This window comes from Sparus aurata, chromosome 8 (assembly GCF_900880675.1).
Source record: "Sparus aurata chromosome 8, fSpaAur1.1, whole genome shotgun sequence".
NCBI lineage: Eukaryota > Metazoa > Chordata > Actinopteri > Spariformes > Sparidae > Sparus > Sparus aurata.
Window position 1 is genome coordinate 26,350,491 of NC_044194.1, and position 13,361 is coordinate 26,363,851.

The following is a 13,361-nucleotide window of genomic DNA, read 5'->3' on the forward strand; positions in this document are numbered from 1 at the left end:
TGCAGACACTTATAAAGAAAAAAAAAAAAAGATTTAGTGTAACAAAATGTCTTCATCTGTTCTCTGTAGTGAGTCAGGAGCCCGGTGATCCTCCCATGGTGCGTCGTCTTAACTTTATCCGTCTGCTCATGTTGTACACTCGCAAGTTTGAGTCCACTGACCCGCGGGAAGCCCTGCAGTACTTCTACTTCCTACGGTAAGTACATTAAAACGGTAATACAGATTGGAGTACGTGTGAGAAATGTCATGATTCAGATTCATCTATTATTCATTTAGGGATGTTCACCATCATGCGTCTGTTTTAACACTGTTTGTTTTGTAATGCAGCAATGAGAAAGACAGCCAAGGAGAAAACATGTTCATGCGTTGTGTCAGTGAACTGGTTATTGAGAGTCGAGAGGTGAGTGACCCACGTTTATCCAGAAATACAATACAGGTTCAGTGTCTTTTAACAGAGTTCTTTGTATAATACAATGTAGTTATACATCACCACAAAGAAACATAAAACTGAATATGATGATTTCATAATGAAGGAAATATTTTAGGGCTGTCCTCTTGGTTTGCATGGCATTCTATAATACCGGTGTACCTACTCCACTGCTGTTACAGTGTATCCTTAACATGTTTTTTGAGGATCGTGTGTTTGTCTCTTTTCCAGTTCGACATGCTTCTGGGGAGATTAGAGAAGGACGGCAGTAGGAAGGTGGGAAGATTTTTTCTTTGATCTCCCCCTCTTATCTCCGCTGTGGTTGTTGTGTTTCTGTTACATGCTTTTCGCGTCTCACCTGCTCTCTTGCCATGCCTCTCTCTTCTTCTTCTTTCTCTGCTTTACATTTTTCCTCCGTCACTCATTTTTTTTGCTCTATGTGGGAGTTTCAGTCAGTCAGACAAGGACAGAAACATCTTCTACATGTTTTGACATTGTTCCACTGTCATCTATCAAAAAGCTCTTTACTCTTTTTCATTGTTGCCTTTGCTTCCAAAGTTTCTTGACATTTTTCACAGTGCCTGCAGCACTCTGAACGATGTGATGTTTGAGGGTCTTTTCTCCCCCTCACATTCTCATCACTGAATGTTTCATCCCACCCACTGTGTTAACTGGGTTGTCAGAATCCGACTGTGGGTTGCACTGCACTTTATTAACTACTGAGCTAATGACGTATTTAATTAGTATATTGCATTCGAGGATTATCTTGCTTTACATACTGACTATTTGAGGGGATTACAAATTACAGTACAAGATTGTTATGTGCAACACTACATTACACCCAGCAGTTAGCTGTCATCTCAGCTGTGACATTTCCTACAAGAAATATATTGTACAGGAGACATTTCTGTGTGCTTTTACCAATGGGCATGTAGTTCAGACTTCAAAGTAATTAGAACCTGACTGGGAAGTCCAACCCAGTTTTACAATACCAGCATTCACATTTGGTCAGAATCAGAAGAATATTGATAATACAGGTCTCTGCGCTGTGATGGGTCTGTGAGAATGAAAGTTTTAAGTAGAGAATAAAGCATAATTGCAAAATCACCTGATAAGAGACATTTTTGAAAAGAGTCTGTTATCAAGCAAGAGCAATTTAGGCCAGCTCCTGGCAGATTCTGATTAGCTAAAAAAAATCAAACAGGCCATTCTGCCACTTTATGTAAGATTAAATGTAGCAGTGCTACTTCTTTGTTTGTTTTAATTGGTGTTTTTTGGTGGCCTTTGGTGCCTTAAGGTACATATTATTACTGCTTTGCTAATGCAGAACTTCTACCACCATTACTAGACATCAAAGTGATGTCTAATTGCTCAGGCCTTATATTCAGCACATTCATTTTCATTGATTATGAGGGCTCAGGTGTCTCTTATGTGATACTTGACAGTAGAGATACAGATAGGAAACATGGGGAGGCAGTGACAGGGATTGCATCTTCAGCTGAAATCAAACCTGGGATCTTAAACCAGGGTTCCTCACATCGTTTGACATTGCTCACGTTTTGATAGTCACCCTTTGCTCTACCATCACAACTGCTTTATTCTAAGCCTCACGCTGATCTCCTCTCTTCCTCCTACCTTTAGCCTGGAGTCATAGACAAGTTTGCCGGGGACACCAGAGCTATCATAAGTAAAGTGGCTCTTGAAGCAGAGAACAAAGGCTTGTTTGAGGAGGCAGTCAAACTCTATGAGCTGGCCAAGGTGAGAAGACTTTTCATTACATGCATTTATTGCCTTATAGTATTGGTGCAAAGCGGTTGGTATTCAGTTTTCTAACTGTCTCTGTCTCTTCTCTCTCTCTTCTATTTGTCTCTGTAGAATCCAGATAAGGTGTTGGAGTTGATGAACAGGCTTTTAAGTCCAGTCATTGCCCAGGCCAGCGCTCCTCAGTCCAACAAGGAGAGGCTAAAAAACACTGCAGTGGCTATTGCTGAGAGGTAAGGGCACAAAGACACACAAACACACACACACAGTTTAAAATCTAATCACAAGCATCATATAAATGCTTTAAACCGAATCATTTCCTTTTTCCACTGCAGGTATCGCTCTCAGGGCATAGCCGGAGAGAAGTCAGTCGATAGTACTTTCTACCTGCTGTTAGACCTGACAACATTCTTTGATGAGTATCATGCAGGTCACGTTGACAGAGCCTACGATGTGAGTACAGCTCTGATAATACAGACAGGAGTGATGTGTGAAATTGTTCCGCAGTGTTGTACGTGTACTGCAGTAATTTAAATGTCCTTGACTCATCATGAATAGCTCTATAGAAAGTCATATTTTGTGAAAATACAATTACTTTTTTTGGAGTGAAGCTCCTCTGTTAATGTCGTCCCTCTGTGTTTCTCTATCAGGTGATGGAGCGTTTGAAGCTTCTTCCTCTTAGTCAGGACAGCGTGGAGGAGAGAGTGGCTGCTTTCAGGAACTTCAGTGATGAGGTGAGATTAAGATCTGAACACTCAGAGGGGGCTTTCACACTCTCTCAGTGAATGAGGTGTTATTCTTGAAATCTTTCTAAAAGTGTAGATGTAGTAAATCTCCTCTGTATTCACAGGTGCGCCACAACCTATCTGAAGTGCTGTTGGCCACCATGAACATCCTGTTCACCCAGCACAAACGTCTGAAAGGGGCACCAGCAGGGACACCAGGACGACCGCAGAGGACCATAGAAGACAGAGACATGGTGAGAAGAAAATTTGAGCAGAGGGGGTCGAACTGAAAGTGATTTATAGCAAGAGAGATACTGGAATGTCAAGGCTGATACCGATATTGATCGGTACACACAACATTTTTTGATAAAGATCACTTCAGTATGGTTATTCAAGAATTGTATGCATAATATGTACAGAGTGCTGACAGCTTTTCAGTGTAATATGGAGGTGAAAACATGTAATGTGACACATTTATTTACATTATTCAGTGCAATTTTTTGTTACTTAAAGGCAAACATACAGGTCACGGATATATGTATATGCTTAAATCATAAAATCAAATATGCTTAAGTATTGCTCAGGCTCTGGTATAAATAGGTTTATTGGTATTATTACAGTTCAGTTGTAGTTGTTTGATTTTATTTAATTAAGAATATTAAAAACACTAACAAATGTTAATGCTATACATGTACGTCTTCTTCTTCTCTTTCTCTGAACAGCAACTCCGCAGCCAGGCCAGAGCCCTGATCACCTTCGCTGGTATGATTCCCTACAACATGGCCGGGGATACTAATGCAAGACTGGTGCAGATGGAATTACTAATGAACTGAGATGCCAACACACAAACGCACGCCAGACACACACACACACACACACACACACACACACACACACACACACACACATTCTCACTCACTGATTTGTTGTGTATACATTTATCATTGTGTTAACAGATACACCCGTATATCATACATTTGAGTTCCCATTCATTGTCAGTCTGTTGTTTTTGTTCCGTTTTGTTTTTCCTCCATTTTGTTGTTTCATATTTGTATCTTTGATGATTTGGAATAAAAAAAAAAAAGTTTGCTTTTCAGTTGTCTTTTTATTTTGAATCATTTAATGTTCATTACTTTTTAATTTAGCCACAATTAAAAAAATCCATTATGTTTTCATGGTTTTTGTTGCATGTGCAGATCCTTTGATTTTAATTATAAGACAAAAGTGACAGAACAACACAGCAGGCCTTCATCTACTATGAAACTTCAGTTCAATGTTCTGTCAATTTTCAATTTTAATTTGGAAAGTGAGTGAAGTGACAGTTTTACTTTTAATCACAATTTCCTGCAGCTTTTCAAGCTTGTTTTTTCATTCAAGGTTGTTGCAGTGGTTAAAAGTATTCCACTGTTTGAACTGATTAGTCATTTACGAACTAGAAGGAGGATTTGCTGCTTCACACTGGAGTCCTCAGAGTGAGCTCCTTGTGAATGCTCTCATAACAAGGTGTTACATTTTGACTTGATCACACCTTCCCATTCATCATATGAACTAATAGATTTGGACTTTACAGCAACACTGTCCCCCTTAATGTCTGTGTTAATTTATGATGTGAAATGATAATCAAACCACGTCTGACACAATAGTGAGAGTACAGCCGGTTTGAAAGAAAACTTAGTGTTGGATTATTCATAAACGTGTGCACAGGGACAGTCAGCAGTTTAATTGTCAGATCAGAGAAGTAAGCCACTGGGCATATGATTTTTTAAAGAGAAGCTGCAGGCTAGATGCAACATCAGGGTCAATACAACGCAGGTAGCAAACTGTCAATATTGTCTTGATGGAATGTAATTGAGGATGGTCAGTTTTAGATATTTCAATTCCCCATCGTTTAAAATGGACAAATTACTGTCTTCTACTACTGATCCAGGAAGTAGCCATGTTGTTTCCACAGGCTGTAGTGCAGTATCTGTGACACGTCCTGTCCCCTGGCAGATGGTCGGTTGGCTTGCTCCCGACTACAGGACTGGAGGGATATTTCTGTCTGTATCAGAGGGTTAACTTCTTGGGCAACGGAAGGGAGGAGATGTTTTTTTTTTTTTTCAACCTAAACAACACATGCCTCTTGATAAATCCTATTCATCCTAATCCTGTTTCACGCTTTTGATGTTTAAAAAAGAAGCATGAGTCTTGTGCATTTTTTACGAAAATCTTGTTTTAGCAGCAAAAAAATGACTTGAGCTGAGGTTTGCTCACCGCCGAGCACATGCAAATCTTAAGCAACAGTCACCCACCATCCCCTCTGCTAAATTTGTGGTCCACACTCTCTGTCCTTCAGTCTGGCCTGAGAGAACACAGATGGAGGCTCATTCTGTCTTGGCTGCTCCACATAACTGTGCAGAGATGTTGGGTTCATCCACGGCCATGGACAGAGCTGAGCCAAGTACTATGGGATCCATGCTGTTGTACTCCTACCCAGTGCTAGTAGCAGAGACACACAACTGCTCTCCAACACTTAATAATATGCCTGGCGATCTGAGAATCGCCTGGCATATAAATGAAACCAGATTTAGATAAAATCAGATGCTTAAAGACCCCTCGCAATTTGGTGAGCAAGTCTGCAGGCTTTAGTAAATGGTATAATCTGTCTCTGCATCTCTATTGGTTTTTGTGTTTTTTGTCTTTTAATACATCAAGCAACAGAAGACGTGCCTCTCTCTCAGGTGTGTGTGCTGCAGCTGGTGTTGTGAATCAGGCCGATGACAGACACCTCCTATTACCCGGCTATTTCACAACACCAGGGTGGCACCGCACCACTGCCGACGAGACGAAAAACAACCTCATGATGCTGCTGAGGGACATGATGCAAGAATTGTATTGAACGCAAATGTGAATCTGTTCTGTGCTGACTTCATGGTTTTTCCATCCTTTCATAGCATTAATTCAATTCCCCCCCATTCCATGATTTGGGCTCACATCAGTTTATTCAGACGTCAACTCCACACACAGTCAAGATGAAATCAAGCAAAGATTTACATTGTGATCACTGACGCATTTTATATACCCACCTCTAAAGACTTCTAAAACCTTTCTTATGCTTTCTGTCTTTTAATAAATAATATTACCAATATTTGCTCTTTCGATTTGTTCTGTTGTTGTTTTGTTGTGTGAACATGGGGTTGTAGCAGCACAATGAAATAATAATGTACAGCTTATTTGTAATTTCAAAGAGAAAAACCGAGGCATCAAAAGAAATTGAACTTCATGATCAGTAAAGTAAATCTCACTGGGTATGAGCAAGGCCAAAAGAATGTGTCTTGAGGTTTCAATTGTTTGATTTAAAGTGTTTGATATGCTAATCCAATAAATCCACAGATACTGGATTCTCCATGTGGGGTGTATGAACAGAGACCCTCTTCACCACATGCTTTTGTTGTCAATAATGGGATGCTTTCAAACAGACGGTAGAGTTTTAAATATTGAATTTTAAATTCTAATCTAGAGCTGAGTGGTATGAAATATAACAACTGCAACATCCAGTTGAGTGGAGCTACATGTCATGTTGTCATGTTACATGTATTTTAAATGCTTGATAAAAAAAATGATCTCTATTAATAATGTCTAATAATGTCTACTGTGTAGAATTTAGTGCATCTGGCAGTTGGGACAAAGTTTAGTTTTGTCTATTCAGGGCTGTGGTAGTAACATGGCGGATTCTGTCAAAGATGACCTATACGATGAGGTATAAAAGGGTTATAACCACATTTAGAACTGCCGTAAAAACATACATCTTTTAAAATTAGTTTATCATTATGATTATTTTGGATGTTGGTGCCTGGTTGCCTCTCGTAGCAAAGCGTATTTTTCGATCATCATATATTGTGTTCTGATAAAATATCTGGACAAATTGTACTTTTATGTTTCGGCAATATTCCTATAATTCCCCTGTCAGTGAAGCCCAGCTGAATTGAATTAAATTGAATTGATTTGAATTGAACTGAACTAGGTTGAGTTGAATTTAATTGAATTCATTTGAATTGAACCTACGCAACATATTTGCCCAAGCTCAGATCAGGCAGCTACTCACATCAGGGTGTGACAGATTCCTAACTACTAAATTCTGGACCTTTGTGTTGTTAAAAGATTGTGCGAAACAGATACTTTGTCAAAACAGAGGGAAATCATGATTTGTGACACTTCTCATTAGTAGAACAGCACATCTGACTGTACATCCTCATATAGAAAAAACAGCTAAGTCCCTGTTTTGACGATCTGAATAATTGTCCCTTATGGCTAATGTAGATTAACGTTAAAATCACCATCTATACAAGGGGCGCATTGCGGTGCTGTACCAGTGTAGGAGGACTTTGGCTGGATGGTTTGTGCACGGCAGTGTCCTTGAGGCTGTTGCCTTTCAGATCCCATCCTCACATATTAATGCTTTTCAGTGCAACAGAAGTTGAGATGCCACTTAAATGGTGCTTAAAATCCAATATATATTCGCCAATGTGTTGGTACAGTGTAGAGCTTTCATACCGGCCTAAAATGCTCTGTAGTTTGACTTTTTGGTGAAATAATTGATTCAGTCTAGGAGATCACTGAAATTATTAAGCTATTATCCCGTAGGTGATGCATTTGTTCAGGTTAACTACAGACACCCTGTTGTTAACATTTAGACCGTTTACATTTTTACCATGAAGAACTATCACAGAAGGAGGCTGCTGACTTGAGAGTGGAGACATCATAGACAGAAAAGAAACATTTACAACATTCATTATATTCTCAGGCCATCTGATCTGCCACCAGAGATGAAGTGCTGCAAACCTGCCCCATCAATCATGGAGCCTCCCTCATCAACAACTCGTTCTGGCTGTGATTTCTCCCATCACAAGCAGATGGTCTGCACCCAATCGTCTGAGAATATGGGGTCCGGCCTGCGGGTGTGCCGAGTTCTCACCGTAGGAAACGCAGTGACCCATTTATGACTTTCCCTTGAGAGACTAGTTCCCTACCACAGACGCATTATGGCAGAGCGCCCCACTGTTTTGACCTGCTGACACCAGAAATCTGATTTCTTTCTTTTACACCAAAATCTTTCTTTATTTCTCGTGCGATCCAAAAGGAATCATCTCAGATATTTTTCCAATCAGGCTTGGTACCGACCGGTCGATGTAAGCTTCACAGTTCCTGTCACTTGGGTTTGACTGTGGGGCTGTTTCACACACTGTGAGTGGTGGTGGAGTCAACTTTCAAAAGCACTGAACGCACTTTGTGTTGACAATAGTGACACCTGCTGGAGACCCCTTGACATTATATTTTTCTTATTTTAAATAAAACCTCGTGATGTAACATGGCATCATCATTCTATATTGCAACACTTTTACTCACAGACAGACATTCTCTAGATCACATCCCAAACGTTCACTTTTTCTTTTAGAAACAAACTCACTACTTCAATCACTTAAATGAATAATCAACAAAAAATACAATACACTTTTGAGTAATTTTAAAACTTTTTACCCTGATACTAATGTATATTTTACCCATCCTTGCTTAATTCTTAATTTCTCTACTTAATATTCGTCTTGTGTTTTGTTTTGTACATATAATTATTTGATTGTATCCTTGTTTTTATGTCCTTATTTAGCTTTATTTTCGCTTGTATTTATTTTGTGTGTGCTACTGTTTGATTAACCTGAATTCTTTGTAAACTATTCTCTTTTCAATAAAAAAGGTTTAACAAAAAAGAAAGAAAAGATAACATTTAGGTAAGAGGATTGGAAGGGGAAAAAAAAGGTCAGTGAACTCACCACTGTCATCACTAAAGGCTATATTATAGACGTGTCGATGCGATGACTTGAACAATCGTTTTAGAAACAGCTGGGATATTTTAAATTTACCAATAAATACCATTAACTGTTGGTTGATATATATATCTTTAAATATTTATATAAAACATATAAATGGCGGAATTAAAAGTCCTCCTGGAGAAAATGGCCGACACGCTCCCAGACGACAGGTGTTCACAATCAGAGCAGCAGGTGTTGAAAACGACGAGGAGGGCATCCTGTCTGACTGAAAATACACTTAGAACTACATTTATATGTTGTTGTTTATTTTACGTAAAAACAGCGCAGCAATGAACCTAATCGGCTTCAAGGTGGGTGTGGATAAAACATTTAAAGAGCATTATTTATCCTTCATGTGAGACAGCCGTGTTAGGTCAGAGAGCTCAACTGAAGATGTAGCCTAGCTTACAGGTTACAGGCCCACGAGCTCGGCTAGCAGGTAAATAAACATATGAAGACTTAATGTAAAAACAGTTAAAGTAGAAATGTTCATTCCTCAAACCAGCTGAGCGTCGTCCTGCTTCTCCTGGGCTTCTCGTGGCACCGTGTTGAGGGTAAACATGTCCACTTTGTACAACAAATGATAAACGTGCTGTGGCTTGTTGGACGTTTTACGAGTCATTTCTTTCTTCACCGTGTAGGGATGTGCAGTGTGGAGCACTGCACTGACAGCACCACATGTCTCCTGGCTCCACACCACAGGAGCTGCAAGTGCACCAGGGGATACTATGGTGACCGCTGTGACAAAAGTAGGCACATTGTTCTATTTAGGATTATCTTGATGTGTCATGTTGTATTCTTATAATTCACTCTGCCGGTTTTTGTTTTTTGTTTTGTTTTTTTGGTATTTATTTGTCACAGTAAGGTATGTGAATCACCATTCTTCAAATTTAATGGTCACCATTGATGCGCATGAGCCCAGATATGTGAACTTTTAGTGAGGACCAGGCTCCAGAAACATTAGATCCTACATTTCCCATAGTTAAACCAGTGGAATCTTGTATTTTTAACCCCAATGTTCACATGTTGCCCTCAGTTTGTAACATTGGCTTTCTGCCATACTGTACATTTTAGTCCCACAACCCAGGAAATAAGATGATGCATAACTATGATGACATCAGCAGGGTCATTTTTTGTTAGTTGTGCCTCATCCTCTTCAATGAGAGACAAACAGACAGGGTGGGGGGCGGTTGAGTTCCAGTGCTTTAATTATTTTTTGGTTATCTTACAGATGCAGACATCAAAGTTGTGTGCGACAGGAACTACATAGCAATCACGGTGCTAGAAGATTTCTTCAAGTATCACCATGTGCCACTGGAGTCCCTGCACTTGCCCAACAAGTCATGCCGTGCTGAGAGAGCGGTCTTCAACGGTGTGCCGTACTACGTTTCCAGAACGTCTAAAGACCAGTATCTAACCTGTGGAGGCAGGCCGCTGGAGGTACAACAGGAGCATTAACTTCTTGAAAGGCCCAGCGCAAACTTGTTACTGTTAAGTGTAGAAAAGGACAGACATTGTAACAGCCATCCTTGTCAATAGTGTTTTTTTTTGTTTGTTTGTTTTTTTTTTCCCCCTTCGTAAAGAAAAACTTCACCCACATCAGATACTCCCTGAGTCTACTGTCAGACCCTCAGGTTACTGGAAACATCATCAGAAATCCAGTCATCAGGCTGGACTACACATGCGTCTTTCCATACATCAGGAGAGTCAGCTTGCCTTTCCCAATCATCCCCTTTTCCACGTAAGCAATGGCCTGGACACTTAAAGAATATCACCTGTCCTTTAACTATACATGTAAAAATTTTGAAAGGAAGTGCTCTCAGTTCATGTACTGGTTTCTATGGCAAGGATTCACGAATGATATTGTTTGAGGGCTTTTCCCTAAACCCTTTTGGCCTCCGGAAACATGAATTTTACTGTACGCTGCAATCTGACAACATTATTTAGTACAGATTGTAATTGCTGCTATAAAGGGTGTTTTTAGGATGTGCACTCGGTGTCGCCAAACTGACCTTGGCTCCTCTGTGTTCACGGACAGCGAGACGGTGATGCGTGTTGATGACCTTGATGCAGAGATACAGATGATGTTGTACACAGATTCAACCTACACCGAAGCCTACAGTTCTGCCCCCACCATTGAACTCCGAAACATGGTAGGCCAACGTTCATCGACAAGTTTCACCAAATATGGATCAAATTGGTGTTTTTGTTTGTCTCATGTCAGTGATGTCTAAAGTAAAAAAAAATAGCTTGTTGAAAATGTGTCCAGGTGTATGTGGAGGTGACGGTCACAGAGCCTGCAGATTTCTTCCTGCTCCGCATTAATGAGTGTTGGGCCACACAGACATCTGATCCGAACACTACGGATGTATCTTCTCACACTCTGCTTCAGAACGGGTCAGAACTGCTCTCGATGACGACAGTTCATCTCAGCTTTGTCCTTTTTTTGGACATAATCTCCACTGTTTTCATTCCTACTCCTCATTTTCATCTCTTTATCCAGGTGTGTGAAGGACCAAACTGTTACCTTTCTTAATATGAGTGCAGGAGAGTCTGGCCGTAACGGAGCGAGTTCCACCATTCGCTACAGCTTTGAAATGTTTCGCTTCACAGCAGAGCCTAACCACCTCTATCTGCACTGCACTGTGCAACTGTGTGAGCCAGACGACCACAAGTCCTGCACGCCGGTGAGCTCATTTTACTGCCATACTTGATAGTCTTAAAGGGCTAATGAGATTAGGTTTCATATTGGATTATTTGTTGGTCTTAAAGGAGACCCATGATGCTTTTTAAATTTTTTTTACCCCTTTCCTTCAGTGTTTTATATAGGTCGTCATGCATGTAAAAAAATCTAGAAAGTGAAAAAAGGCAAAGTTCGCACAAATAGAAGTTCCTCTCTCCCACTGAAAACGCTGCTCCTGAAACGCCTCATTGGTAGTCCCACCTTTAATTCCATGACTTTGCGACATCAGACTACATCACTGTGTCACGTTTGCACATTTTATACCAAGTAGATAGTTTGGCACTTTACAATTCCTTCTGCACAGCTGCTCTGTAGTTGTTAGCGGTGCTGGCTCAGACATGAGTGAGCCGACCAATCGGAGCAGACTGAGTGTTCAGGAGGATGGGGGCTTAAAGAGACAGGAGCTAAAATGGAGTGTTTCAGGCAGAGGGGGAATACAGTGCTGCGGCACTGGACAGTATGAGAAAACTGATGTGTTTTGAGGCATTAAAGCATGTAAACTTGTTCAAGTAGTAACCCAAAATTAAGTTATGAACCTGATAATGTGTGTCCCTTTTAACTGTAGTCAAGTCTCAAAGTAAATGCAGTGAAAGTGAACAACAAATTGCTACTGACCAATCTCATTTATAGGATTTATAGTCTAAATTGTCTTTTTTGTCTCGACTTTCATTACAGAACTGTAATTCAATCAGTAAAAGAGAAGCAGTGAGAGTATACCCCGCCCAGGGCCTCCTTTCATACGGACCCATCAGGATCGAAATGCCCAACAGACCTACCTCCAGTAAGCTCTTGTTTCTCTATCACTATTGGAAGCAATAGTTTCCCATGTATTGAATGTGACTACCACGATTACGTGTTTGGCATTTGTTTCAGGCATGCTGACGGCGGTGGTGTTGCCTGTAGCAGCCGTCTGGACCGTGTGCTTCTTCCTCATCATCCTCATCACTGTGGCCAAGGCAGGCAGCAGGAGGCTCACACATACCGAGGAACATTGACAGTAATATTGCTGCTGTTGGCAGCTTTAATAAAACTTTAAAAAGCAACCGCATCTTTTTTTTTTATTCCTGTCCTGATAAATGATTCCCTAAACAAGTTTTGTGCAGGATTAATAAGATACATTTGAAACTTGTGACCACCAGAGTTTAGATTAGCGCAGACTTCAAGATTTTTGTCAAACATAACATTATTTCTTGAAATTCTAGCTACATTTGGATGTCATTAGTCTTCAATCCCGGGGGCCTTGTGTTCGGGCAAGGAAACATCTAAAACATGCAGGGTGGGGCCCCCAGGAAAAAGAATGAAAACGGTGCTAAGGTTAAAGTTGCATCCCCACCTAAATTCTGTTGAGGTCTGAATTTTAACTTCTCGACTATTTTATTTTCTAATAGAAATGGTACAACAACAAAAGTAACCCTATTCCAGGATGCAGAGCCAACTAAATGGGACTGCTTTAAAAAGAATGGTTTGTGCCTGGTGCCTGTTTTTTGTCAGCTCATCTGCCCAAAAACTTGTTTATTAGCTTGATCTTTCCCTGAACACCAAGAGTAAACTTACAGGAGACCATGGAGCTAATTTCAACTTCAAACACAGATTATTTTTTAATTACCAATTTGACCTTCACAATGTAATACTGCAAACACACACACAATTGAATACTGCTCAAATATAGTCATTTAGATGGACAACAATAATGTGCAACAACAATACTCTACTCTAAGGGAGGCGTGTATTGTGATATGAATGTAATATCTCAGCTCAGTAGATACTCAGCCCAGACAGGCTTACAAGACAGACTTTTAAATTCAGTTGAGCTGGAGATGTGAGACTCGGATCAATTCATCTCATCGACTTGGCTTAAC

General features: G+C 40.2%; 2 protein-coding genes across 4 annotated transcripts in view; both read left to right on the forward strand.

Moving 5' to 3' along the window:
- The window catches only part of nup93 (nucleoporin 93), a 42,316-nt gene that overhangs the window by 24,873 nt on the left and 4,082 nt on the right, over nucleotides 1-13,361 (forward strand). For 2 of the 3 annotated variants that reach the window (XM_030425610.1, XM_030425611.1), the window contains 9 exons: nucleotides 70-196; nucleotides 328-400; nucleotides 659-703; nucleotides 2,069-2,185; nucleotides 2,303-2,421; nucleotides 2,524-2,641; nucleotides 2,839-2,922; nucleotides 3,039-3,167; nucleotides 3,636-6,040. In XM_030425610.1, the coding sequence (XP_030281470.1) occupies nucleotides 70-196; nucleotides 328-400; nucleotides 659-703; nucleotides 2,069-2,185; nucleotides 2,303-2,421; nucleotides 2,524-2,641; nucleotides 2,839-2,922; nucleotides 3,039-3,167; nucleotides 3,636-3,746 (923 nt within the window). In that variant the 3' untranslated portion in view covers nucleotides 3,747-6,040. Of the gene's footprint in view, nucleotides 1-69; nucleotides 197-327; nucleotides 401-658; nucleotides 704-2,068; nucleotides 2,186-2,302; nucleotides 2,422-2,523; nucleotides 2,642-2,838; nucleotides 2,923-3,038; nucleotides 3,168-3,635; nucleotides 6,041-13,361 lie in introns of those variants that run through there. The other variant, XR_003984883.1, reaches the window with a different exon arrangement.
- On the forward strand, nucleotides 8,901-12,545 carry zpd (zona pellucida glycoprotein d). The gene is made up of 10 exons (XM_030425616.1): nucleotides 8,901-9,070; nucleotides 9,265-9,313; nucleotides 9,401-9,508; nucleotides 9,991-10,199; nucleotides 10,343-10,500; nucleotides 10,798-10,912; nucleotides 11,029-11,156; nucleotides 11,263-11,446; nucleotides 12,178-12,283; nucleotides 12,376-12,545. Exons 1-10 carry the CDS (start codon nucleotides 9,014-9,016, stop codon nucleotides 12,495-12,497), a joined length of 1,236 nt encoding a protein of 411 aa, XP_030281476.1. The 5' UTR covers nucleotides 8,901-9,013; the 3' UTR covers nucleotides 12,498-12,545.

Coding starts and splice junctions, on each gene's coding strand:
- zpd (XM_030425616.1), top strand. CDS start 9,014: ATGTTGTTGTTTATTTTACGTAAAAACAGCGCAGCAATGAACCTAATC. Junction 9,509..9,990: donor TGGTGACCGCTGTGACAAAA/GTAGGCACATTG, acceptor GTTATCTTACAG/ATGCAGACATCAAAGTTGTG. Junction 11,157..11,262: donor CACACTCTGCTTCAGAACGG/GTCAGAACTGCT, acceptor CTCTTTATCCAG/GTGTGTGAAGGACCAAACTG.